This window comes from Jaculus jaculus, chromosome 5, assembly GCF_020740685.1.
Source record: "Jaculus jaculus isolate mJacJac1 chromosome 5, mJacJac1.mat.Y.cur, whole genome shotgun sequence".
NCBI lineage: Eukaryota > Metazoa > Chordata > Mammalia > Rodentia > Dipodidae > Jaculus > Jaculus jaculus.
In genome coordinates, this window is record NC_059106.1 from 89055747 (window position 1) to 89068995 (window position 13249).

The 13249-nt window shown below is 38.2% G+C and overlaps 1 protein-coding gene across 1 annotated transcript in view; it reads right to left on the minus strand.

Annotated features, from left to right (window-relative positions):
- Nucleotides 1-13249, minus strand: part of Faf1 (Fas associated factor 1) — a 419279-nt gene that overhangs the window by 326068 nt on the left and 79962 nt on the right. The window contains exon 3 of the mRNA XM_004663235.3: nt 537-583. Within this exon, the coding sequence (XP_004663292.2) occupies nt 537-583 (47 nt within the window). The remainder of the gene's footprint in view (nt 1-536; nt 584-13249) is intronic.

Consider the following 13249-nt stretch of genomic DNA (forward strand, 5'->3'; position numbering starts at 1 on the left):
AATACTTAGTAGCAGAGGCCAGTAAGTTAAAAAGGAGACATAAAGGGAAGAGAAAGGAAGGGAGGAGGGTACTTAATACATTGATATTGTATATATGTAAGTACAATGATTGTTAAGGGGAGGTAATATGATGGAGAATGGAATTTCAAAGGAGAAAGTTTGGGGGGCCGAGGGAATTAACACGGGATTTTTTTATAATCATGGAAAATGCTAATAAAAAGTAAAATAATATAAAATAATAAAATAAAAATAAAATAAATACTTTTTAAAAATTACAAAAAAATAAACTGGAAAAATAAAATAAAAAAAAACATAGCCGGGCATGGTGGCACATGCCTTTAATCCCAGCACTCAGGAGGTAGAGGTAGGAGGATTGCTTTGAGTTCGAGGCCACCCTGAGACTCCATAGTGAATTCCACGTCAGCCTGGGCTATAGTGAGACCCTACCTCGAAAAATCAAAAAATTAAAAAATTAAAAAAACACTTTCTCTTTTCGTTCTGCTAAACTGTCATCTAACAAGTACTTTGTAACATACCTTTGTAGAATGCCGTTTTCCTGGGGAATTACTCCATTGATAGCTGCCTGCAAAGAAAAAACAGAAAGGGACAATTACAGCAACATGTAACTATCCAAATGGAATGCAGAATGCTGTAATTAGAAATAAACACACTTTAAAATACTTATTTAAACCAATTACTGAATGTTTCCTTAATGATATGAAGTGTTTTATGTAAAGTGTTTTCCACCTTTTAATAATAAAACAGTATTTTAGAACATTTTAAACATGATTTTAGCGTATACTATCACTGAACTTTTGAGTAATAGAAGTTTAATTACAAAGTCCTCACTCAAGTAAAACACCCATAAAACAAATGTTTAAGGATGTACAAATAAAATCAGTACCTTAAACTAACCTTTTTAGCATTATTTTCCTCTGTAGATTGAAAGAATCAATGCATAAAAGTCCCAAATGAAAATCTCTATGACAATTTAAGTTCATTACTCTATGTTATAACTATGTTAGAACCCTTAGAAGAAAAGACTGTAAAAAGAAAAATTCTTTGATAAGCCTAACACTAGACTAGGATGGGCAATAAAAGAGAGCAGGATTACAGGAGATATTCCTTTACCTAAACATTAATGAAATGGGTTTTAAGCCAACAAGTCATCAAGCAGTTAAAATATGACATGACATGAGTATTTTCAAAGGCTACTAAGCAGGCAGGCTGTCACATCCTGACCTGCAGTTAGCTCATGAAGAGTAACAGACTGTCTCTAGGAACACGAACATACATACACACACACACACACACACACACCCCAAATAAAACTTTCCAACCCTTCCAAATTTGCTTTGTACCATATCAATTTCTCCTTTTTTTTCCTTTACCATGCACACAGAAATAAAAATATAACATGGAAATCAAAACTTGGTTTTCAAAGCTGAAGAATCAATAGCATCTGGCTTGTTATACTTTTTAATGAACAATTCATTTTAACATGTTCATTAATATAGTTGTTATTCTTTCAGGAAGTTTTATTAGCTATATAAATTTCCTAACATCTCCAACTTTTTGCATTGGAGGGGGAGGATACCATCTCATGTAACCTTGACTGGCCTCAAGCCTCCTATATAGCTAAGTCTGATTTTGATTCCTTGCATCTCTACCTGATACAATGTTAGTTACCCACTTTCTGTTTACAGCAGTGGGTCTTCATACAAATATCATCTTGCTAAGTATAAGTAAACAACTAAGATAATGTTCTATGCCATGGGAATAGAAAACACCAGAGCTTGGAAAGATTTCTGGATCACATTCCCACTAGGAAATGCCAAATATATAATTAAAAAAAAAAAACTAAAGTTTTAGGTAATTCAAACTTTGAATCTAGACTTTGCCATTATTGACTTGATGAACTCAACATACACAATGAACTTCCTGGAGTCTAATTTCTTCATGTGTAAAATGAACTAAGATACCCAAAATGAGTCTGAGTTTTAGTTCCTCTAAGACATTTCTTCTACTTCTTAAGAAGTTCTGTGAAGATAGTCTCTATTTAATGGGATGTTCTATCCTTTGTCCAATTAAATCCTAATAAATAAAGCTTCTGTTAAATATATTTTCTCAATTGTTCTCTCAAAAATGTTATCCTAAGCTGGAGATAAATAGCTCAGCTCAGTGATACAGCATGTCTCATGCTTTTACACATATAACGCCCTATTTCTGACAGTCAACATCACACGTATGTCCAAACTCTTCTTTAACTAGCACTTCCTCTCATTTAGGTTTACACTTAAATAAAACACTGCACTTCAATAATAAGTACTACAATTTATAAGTAGTGATTTTAAAAAAATGTCTGTCTATCTTCCATGGGAGAAGATAATGCTAATTTTATTTTCCATTTCATCCCTACTGCCTAACACAGTTGCTGAACGTTGAAAGTATCTAATAATTATTTCTTAAAAGAATAATTAAAAGGAGAACTACCTAGTTCAGACTTAAGCTCAAGGAAAACTTTCTGGATAATGTCTCAAATGAAGCTGAAGGATGCACATGATGGAAGTGGGGCAATCTATGTAGAAGGAACAGTGACATCTTTACTTCTAAACCCTTTCCTCTTCTAAGATCTTCAATGACTTTAACTAGTAAATTTAATTTGGGGTAGGAAGTTAGTTCTTGATTTCAAACTACACATCATAAAATTTATACATAAGTAAGTAAAATTTAAAGTAGAACAAGGAGTAATAAAAGCATAATTTTCAAAATGAATATAGAACAGAGAAAGATTTTATTGAGGTGATTTAGGAAATCTTTAGAAAGCACATATTTGATTTGGACTTAGAGCAATGGGTATAGAAATGGGACAGTCCCAGATTGTTTCAATTTTGAACATGCTATCTGGAGGTAACGGTAAGACATCATTTGTTCATGTAACAAAGATGTGATCAATAACTACATTTATTCAAATACCTGGTAAAATATTATCAGATATTTCCCAAAGAAGAGCAACTTTCACTGTCCTAGTATTTGACACTTCATGATGGCATTAGTATTATGGCTTTCATGCCATGGATGTCCTCACTCTGAGAAATGAGGTAAACTAAAAATCAGAAGCCAGGCTTTCCAGTTTCTACAATAAATCTTTACAATACACTAAATAGCACCTTACCTATCATCTACTGAAGACATTTAAAGCATGTACCAAATACACTGGAAGATAGGTAAAACATGTATAAAGTGCACTGGAAGCTAAGGGCATAACGAGAGTAAGAATATTCAGATTTCACCAGGTGTGCTGGCACATGCCTTCAGTCCCAACATTCAGGGGGCAGAAATAGGAGGACTGCTATGAATTCAAGGCCAGCTGAGACTACATAATGAGCTCCAGGTCAACCTGGGCTACAGTGTGACCGTACCTCAATAAACAAAACAAAACAAAACAAGTCAGACCTTAAACCTTAAAACTATGGAGCTTTAGGGCTGGAGGGACGGCTTATAGAATAAGGCGTTTGCCTGCAAAGCCAACGGATCCCGGTTCGATTCCCGAGGACCCACGTAAGCCAGATGCACAAGGGGGCACACACATCTAGAGTTCGTTTACAGTGGCTGGAGGTCCTGGCGTGCCCATTCTCTCTGACTATCTCTCTCCACCCTCCTCTTTCTCTGTCAAATAAATAAATAAAAATAAAATATTTTTAAAAAAACTATGGAGGACTTCCGGTTAAGATGGCGGCGTAGGTACCACGCCAAAGCAGCCTAGGGGGGAAAAAGACCAAAAAAACTCAGCAAAATACACACTTTTACTAAAAAGTGAGGTGTATAGGAAATTGAGGCGGCAGCGGAGAAGTAGAAGAGTTCCAGAGCATCCAGAGCCTGCACAGGCGGGAACAGCGGCTCCGGGGCGGCTCAGCCACCCGCCGCAGCCACGGAGCGGCAGAAAGCCGCCGGACTCTCGGCTCGAGCCGCAGGACAAGCCAGGTGCAGGATTTTCCCCCCACACCGCGCTCTCCGCAACTCGGGAAACGTGAGGGGAGAGCGGCAGCGAGCACCGGAGGGAAGAGCAGACCCCGAGGTAGAAGCACACGTGGAACAGCGATACAACCAGAGCAGCCGCGGCGCCCTCCCCTCCCCCACCACCTGAACACAGCTCCAGCGAACACAGCAGCGGCCCGGGACCGGCCACGCCAACTTGGGCTGACAGCAGGACCCAAGCAGGAGCAGAGTTCGGCAGCAACTTCAGCGGCTCCAGCACCAGTACCAGTGGCCCCAACAGCAGCGGACCCAGGAGCGGCAGCGGCGGCAGATCCCGCAGCAGCGGCTTCGGGGCAGCAGCAGCGGCTCAGTTTGCCCCGTAGGAAAAGCAAGTGCCCAGCTCCAGAAATCAGAACAGCAGCCCGACGACCCAGGCAGCAACTTGACTGAGACCACAATCACCCAAGGTAACTGGGATTGCACCAGGGAAGGGTCTCACTTGGTCACAAGCTGACTTGGATACCTCAACAGACCAGAAATCTAAACCTCTTTGTGGATAGAGGATCTGGTCATTATAATAACTACTCTTGCATACATACTCGGGGCTGTTTTTGATGGAATGGGTACAATGTTTAGCTAAATTTTAGAATCTACCAGTATTTTATTCCACTCAGCCTGCTTGAATACTCCTATAGCAGGGAAACTCAACCCCTAAGAACATCTTTGTAGATACTCTGAGAGTCTTAAGAGCCACACCTAATACCTTAAGGTCCTACCCTGAAAATATATTACATCAAATCAATTGATACAGCTAAGAATACACAGCTAGCTAGAAAATCCAAGCATTAACTTAATCCAAGATGCAAAAATATATACATTATAACACAAGAAACACTAAAAAGCAAGACGATATAAATCCACCTAAAAGTATTACTGCATCAGAAATGTCCTCCAGTGAGAAAGAGTTAGAGGAAATGCCTGAGAAAGAGTTCCAAAGAATAATTATAAATATGTTCAAAGAGGTCAAAGAACACATGAAAACAATCAAAGAAGAAGTCAAAGAGGAAATCAAAGAGGAAATCAAAGGAATGAAAGAAGAGGCAGGACACCAATTTAATGAAATAAAGAAGGCAATACAAGACATAAATACGGAAATAGAAATAATAAAGAAAAACCAGTCAGAATTACTAGCAATGAAGAACACAGTTAATGAAATAAAAAACTCTGTAGAAAATCTCACCAGTAGGATGGATGAGGGAGAGGACAGAATATCTAAGCTAGAAGATCAGGTGGCAGACCTAATGCAGTCCAACAAAGAGAAAGACAAACTTATAGAAAAGTATGAGTGGGAATTTCAAGATATTCAGGACACTATGAAAAGATCCAATATAAGAATTCAGGGCATAGTAGAAGGAGAAGAACTCCACTCCAGAGGCATAGTAGGCATCTTCAACAAAATCATAGAGGAAAATTTTCCCCAAATTGGGAAAGAGGTGCCAATACAGATACAGGAAGCCTTTAGAACCCCAGCCAGACAAAACCCAGAAAGAAACTCTCCTCGCCACATTATACTCAAACTTCCAAACACACAAACCAAAGAAAAAATATTAAAAGCAGTTAGAGAGAAAAATCAAGTTACCTACAAAAGCAAGCCCATCAGGATTACAGCAGATTATTCAACACAAACTTTTAAAGCCAGAAGGGCTTGGAGTGATATATTCCAAGTTCTGAAAGATTACAACTGTCAACCAAGGTTACTTTATCCTGCAAAGTTATCCATCCAAATAGATGGAGAAATAAAGAAATTCCATGACAAAAGCAGGTTAAAGGAGTATCTGAAGACAAAACCAGCTCTACAGAAAATACTTGATAGAATCCTCCATGCTGAACAAAAGGAAAAGCACACATATAAGGAACCTAGAAAAAACCAGCTATACTCAAATACCAGTTAACAGAAGAGAGCACAGGTAGAACAAGTAACACACACACACACACACACAAATGGCAAACATAAATACACACCTTTCAATAATATCTCTTAATATCAACGGTCTCAATGCCCCAACGAAAAGACATAGATTTGCAGACTGGGTTAAAAAGCAGGATCCTACAATTTGTTGTCTCCAAGAAACTCACCTTTCTACAAAGGATAGACATTATCTTAGGGTGAAAGGTTGGAAGACGGTGTTTCAAGCAAATGGGCCTAGAAAACAAGCAGGGGTTGCTATCCTAATATCAGACAGGGTAGACTTTAGTCCGACGTTAGTCAAAAAAGATAAGGAAGGTCACTTTATATTGATTAAGGGCACACTCCAACAGGAGGACATTACAATCCTAAACATATATGCACCTAACATGGGGGCTCCCAAATTCGTCAAACAAACACTATTAGAACTAAGGTCACAGATAACACCAAACACAGTGGTGGTGGGTGACTTTAACACCCCACTCTCATCAATTGACAGGTCATCCAGGGAAAGAATAAACAGAGAGGCATCTGGACAAAATGAGGTCATAGAAGGAATGGACCTAACAGATATATACAGGACATTTCATCCAAAGGCTGCAGAATATACATTCTTTTCAGCAGCACATGGAACATTCTCTAAAATAGACCATATATTAGGACACAAAGCAAATCTTAACAAATTCAGGAAAATTGAAATAAGTCCTTGCATTCTATCTGACCACAATGGAATTAAACTACAAATCAGTAACAAGAAAGGCTAAAGAGCATACACAAAATCATGGAAACTAAACAATACACTACTAAATGATGAGTGGGTCAATGAAGAAATCAAAAAGGAAATCAAAAAATTTATAGAGTCAAATGATAATGAGAACACAACATACCAAAATCTCTGGGACACAATGAAGGCAGTTCTAAGAGGTAAATTTATAGCCTTAAGTGCCTATATTAAGAAATTAGAAAGGTCGCAAGTAAACGACCTAATGCTTCGCCTTAAAGCCTTGGAAAAAGAAGAACAAGGCAAACCAAAAAGTAGTAGACGGGAAGAAATAATAAAGATTAGGGCAGAAATTAATGAAATAGAAACAAAAAGAACAATCCAAAGAATTAATGAAACAAAGAGTTGGTTCTTTGAAAGGATAAACAAGATTGATAAACCCTTAGCAAATCTGACCAAAAGAAAGAGAGAAGAGACACAAATTAATAAAATCAGAGATGAAAAAGGTAACATCACAACAGATTCCAGAGAAATTCAAAAAATCATATGGACATACTATAAAAGCATATACTCCACAAAGTATGAAAATCTGAAAGAAATGGATGATTTCCTTGATCTATATGACCTACCTAAATTAAATCAAAATGAGATTAATCACTTAAATAGACCTATAACAAACATGGAGATCCGAGCAGTTATCAATAATCTCCCAACTAAAAAAAGCCCAGGCCCGGATGGTTTCACTGCTGAATTTTACCAGACTTTTAAGGAAGAGCTAACACCATTGCTTCTTAAGCTTTTCCAGGAAATAGAAAAAGAAGGAATCCTACCAAACTCCTTCTATGAGGCCAGCATCACCCTGATACCAAAACCAGGCAAAGATAGAACAAAAAAAGAAAATTACAGACCAATCTCCCTCATGAACATAGATGCAAAAATTCTCAACAAAATATTGGCAAACAAAATACAAGAGTATGTCAAAAAGATCATTCACCCTGACCAAGTAGGCTTTATCCCAGAGATGCAGGGATGGTTCAACATACGCAAATCTATAAATGTAATACATTACATAAATGGGTTGAAGGACAAAAATCACATGATCATCTCATTAGATGCAGAGAAAGCATTTGACAAAATCCAACATCCCTTCATGATAAAAGTCCTACAGAGACTGGGAATAGAAGGAACATATCTCAATATAATAAAGGCTATTTATGACAAGCCTACAGCCAACATATTACTAAATGGGGAAAAACTGGAAGCTTTTCCACTAAAATCAGGAACAAGACAAGGGTGTCCACTGTCTCCACTTCTATTTAATATAGTTTTGGAAGTCTTAGCCATAGCAATAAGGCAAGAGACACACATAAAAGGGATACAAATTGGAAAGGAAGAAATCAAGTTATCATTATTTGCAGATGACATGATTCTATACATACATAAAGGACCCTAACTAGCAAGCTGTTAGAGCTGATCAAAACCTACAGCAATGTAACAGGATACAAAATAAATACACAGAAATCAGTAGCCTTCGCATATGCTAACAACAAACACACAGAGGATGAAATCAGAGAATCACTCCCATTCACAATTGCATCAAAAAAAAATAAAATACCTTGGAATAAACCTAACCAAGGAAGTAAAGAATCTATACAATGAGAACTTTAAAACACTCAAGCGAGAAATTGCAGAAGAAACTAGAAAGTGGAGAAACATCCCTTGTTCCTGGCTTGGAAGAATCAATATCGTGAAAATGGCAATCTTACCTAAAGCAATCTACACATTTAATGCAATCCCTATCAAAATTCCAAAGGCTTTCTTCATGGAAATAGAAAAAACAATCCAAAAATTCATTTGGAATCACAAAAAAACCTCGAATATCTAAAATAATACTGAGCAACAAAAAAGAGGCTGGTGGTATCACCATACCTGATTTTAACCTATACTACAGAGCCATAGTAACAAAAACAGCATGGTACTGGCACAAAAACAGACATGTAGATCAGTGGAACAGAATAGAGGACCCAGATGTAAGCCCAAGTAGCTATAGCCACCTGATATTCGATAAAAATGCCAAAAATACTCATTGGAGAAGAGACAGCCTCTTCAGCAAATGGTGTTTTGAAAACTGGTTAAATATCTGCAGAAGGATGAAAATAGATTCTTCTCTCTCGCCATGCACAAGAATTAAGTCCAAATGGATTAAAGACCTTAACATCAGACCGGAAACTTTGAAACTGCTAGAGGAAAAAGTAGGGGAAACCCTTCAACATATTGGTCTTGGCAAAGACTTTCTGAATACAACCCCAATTGCTCAGGCAATAAAACCACAGATTAACCACTGGGACCTAATGAAATTACAAAGATTTTGCACCGCAAAGGACACAGTGAAAAAAGCAAAGATGCAACCTACAGAATGGGAAAAAATCTTCGCCAGCTATATATCTGATAGAGGATTAATATCTAGGATATACAAAGAACTCAAAAAGTTAACCAATAAGGAATCAAACAAGCCAATCAAAAAATGGGCTAAGGAGCTAAATAGAGAGTTCTCAAAGGAAGAAATACGAATGGCATATAAGCACCTAAAAAAATGTTCTACGTCACTAGTCATCAGGGAAATGCAGATTAAAACTACATTGAGATTCCATCTCACTCCTGTCAGATTGGCCACCATCATGAAAACAAATGATCATAAATGTTGGCGGGGATGTGGAAAAAAAGGAACCCTTCTGCACTGCTGGTGGGAATGCAATCTGGTCCAGCCATTGTGGAAAACAGTGTGGAGGTTCCTAAAGCAGCTAGAGATTGATCTACCATATGACCCAGCTATGGCACTCCTAGGCATATATCCAAAGGACTCATCTCATTTCCTTAGAAGTACATGCTCAACCATGTTTATTGCTGCTCAATTTATAATAGCTGGGAAATGGAACCAGCCTAGATGTCCCTCAACAGATGAGTGGATAATGAAGATGTGGTACATTTATACAATGGAGTTCTACTCAGCGGTAAAGAAATGAAGTTATGAAATTTGCAGAAAAATGGATGGACCTGGAAAGTATTATACTAAGTCAGGTAACCCAGGCCCAGAAAGCCAAGCGCCACATGTTCTCTCTCATATGGGGATCCTAGCTACAGATGACTGGGCTTCTGTGTGAGAATGAAAATACTTAGTAGCAGAGGCCAGTAAGTTGAAAAGGAGACATAAAGGGTGGAGAAAGGAAGGGAGGAGGATACTTAATAGGTTGATATTGTATATATGTAATTACAATGATTGTAATGGGGAGGTAATATGATTGAGAATGGAATTTCAAACGGGAAAGTGTGGGGGTGGGGAGGGAGGGAATTACCATGGGATATATTTTATAATCATGGAAAATGTTAATAAAAATTTAAAAAAAAAAAAAGAAAGAAAGAAAAAAACTATGGAACTTAAATAGGTTTTAGTCCTTTCACCCAGTCAAATACTTCCTTGAGTAAAGTTTTACCTAGCAAATCTACTCTTTACTGCCAGGTAGGCTACCAAAGTTGTTAAATCCACGTGGAAAATAACTTTGAAGAGCAGGAAAACTACTTTACTGATCAGGCACCTTCCTTTCAAAAGTCAGCATTTTTCCTACTGTCCCAATGGAGAACAGGCCCAATCTCAATGTTAGAAATTTCTCAAACACATGCAGCTGAATCAGGCTGCAGTCTCTGGCCCAAAACTTTCATTTCTTTCTGTTTGTATTCTGCCAAGCACATAAGCCCATTACTTTTAAATGCAACTTTGCTTAAGTTTCAGGTCATCAGCAGAGCAAAGCCAGCCTCTCACACAGGCTTCCTGCCTCTAGCCCAGTTCTGGCAAACTCCTACACGTTGCTAGCAGGAATATAAAATGACACCACTAACTGGCAACAACAATTTGGAAGGGTTGTTTTTTGGGTTTTTTCTTCCCAAGGTATGGTTTCACTCTAGTCCAGTATGACCTGGAATTCACTATGTAGTCTCAGGGTAGCCTCAAACTCATGGTGATCCTCCTGAGGATCTGCCTCCTGAGGGCTAATGGGCTTGACTTCCAGCTGAACATAAATGGTTGCAACTTGTTATATAATAATTCAACCTACCTTATGGACTATACCTGTGCACACATGTGTTGATGACAGCACTGTATAAGATCATGGTATAAAGTTTGTGTGTGCCACATTCTACATAAAGCAAAAGAACTGCACAGTGCCTTGTGGCGTTGCAGGGGGTGGGAGATAGGATGCCCGGTAGGGGACTGACGACCCTGCCCTGTCCTGCCCTGCTTTGGCCTTGCAACCTGGTGTCTGGGAAAGTGTGTCCATGGGCCTTCGCCAGCTCAGCTCACACACCTTCAATGAAATTCATGGGAGCCTGCAGCTCCTGACAAGGTCTCACTATGTTACTCAGGTTGACCAAGCAATCTTCTTGTCTCAGCTTATTGAGTAGCTGATTTTAACACAAATGTGTGCATCCCTCTTCAGTAGTTTTACATAAAATTTAACAAACACCAAAAATTTTCAAAATTTCAGTCTTGGAAACTTATTTAAAGAAATAAAACCATGTGGGATAGGGAGATGGCTCACAGAGTGCCATCTGCATCCAAGGTAGGTCTTCCCTCCTGTTAAACCTATCTGGAAATATACTCATAGACAGACCCAGAGATGCATCTCCTAGGTATGCTCAAAACCACTAACGTTAACATTGACGATTAAACATCACAGATATGTTTCCTCTTTACTTTTTAAATAATGCTGTTGCCCCCACCATTATCAAAGTGTTCTTTTACTTCAATGGGCATGATGGACCACATCTGTAATCCCAACACTTGGTAGGTGGGGACAGGGAGCCAAGGAGCAGTACTTCAAGGTCATCTTTGGCTACACAGGGAGTTCAGGGCCAAACTGGGCCACAAAAGATTCTGTCTCAAAACGAAACAAGACAAGGCAAAACAAAATGAACAGAAAACCTCTGTTATAGATGAAGAAACAAAAATAAAAATAACTTGCCCTATAGCTGTAAATTTCAAATCGTTTTATTATTTTTATACTTGAAAAGAATTCCAACCACTAATCATAAAATTAGCTCCTAACAGTCAAATGTTTGGTTTTATTAAGTTTGGATGAAAAATCTAAATCCTTGGTGAACCAAGGATTCCACAAATTAAAAAATGTAACCAAAGCTGGGTATGGAGATATACAACAGTAATCCTAGCACTCAGGAATCTGAGGCAGAGGCCAGAGCCTTGGGTATAAGGCAAGACCCTGTCTCGAGAGGAGAGAACATGGGGAGAAGAGAAGAATAACAAACTATCAAAAAAGAGCCCCAATACCTAGAATAGGAATGATCCAGATCAAACTAAAAATAAGATAATGTGAAACAAGTCCTAACATAACAGTGTTTGAGAGATACACCATTGCCCAGCAACATCTATGAGTAAAAATCTAAATGTCAGGCTTGGAAGAACTGCATAGGACAAAAGAAATGGAATCAACAACCAAGACCCCATTTAGTAAAACTGCAATGCAAGTTCTTGTGTGTGACAGCTGCCTACTTCCCTTCCTCAAATTCTTCAGCAGGCTCCTTCAACAAAATAGTGGAACTTAACTTCATATTCATGACTGGTAATGATTACAGATAACCCCACTGAGATTACAGATAACCCCTCAGTGGAATAGGGATGGGGAAATAGGACTTAACGTATAGCTTGATGGAAATATGACCAATTTGTAATATGCTCATATTAATTTCTCAATAAAAATAAGAAAATATATCCCATTAAGGCCCACTAAACTCTTTCTTTTCTTCCCATGAATAATAACTGCCTTCTATCTAGTCAGTGAAAGTAGGAAGAGGAAACAGAGAATGTCAATTAATTTTCCTTTTCTAGGTAAAAAATCTTCAGACTAAACAGAAATGACTAAAGATAGCAGTAGTAAATACTTGTGGAGGCACACATGCTACAACAGTCATGGGAAGACTGTATCTTAAGTAAAGCATTAAGTAAAGATATTTCAAGAAACAACAGAAAGGAAACACTCCTCCTTGTTCCTAACAGCTCAGAATACAGTTGCTTCCATGTTAAGATTGATACATAATACAGTTAGTTTCCACATCTCAACTGGCAACTTCATCTTTGACTTGGTTAGAACAAAATTCTCAATTATTCTTGACTCCTTTTCCTCATTAGCTAAGTATCTGCTAAGAAACAAAGAAGGTATTTAATGCAGAAAGGAAAGTCAAGGATCATTAACATTTTGTTAAAACACATCCAGATTCTAATTGTATTTTACTGTCTCCATCACTGCCACTCCAGCCCAAGCCTCCAGTCTCTCCATTATTTTAACACCTCTAAATGGGCTTCCTTGCTTTGCCCTTGCTTACCTTCAGTTACCCTAAGTAACCTATTACAATGTAAGTCAGGGGCTTGAGAAATGGCTCAGTGGATAAATGAACTTCCTATGTAAGCATGAGGGCATTAAGGAGGCCTGAGACCTCAGAAGTTCAAATGTCAAGATAACAGCTGAGCATGGTATGTGTACCTGGTAACAACCCCCCAGCCCTGCAAAGGAGTACAG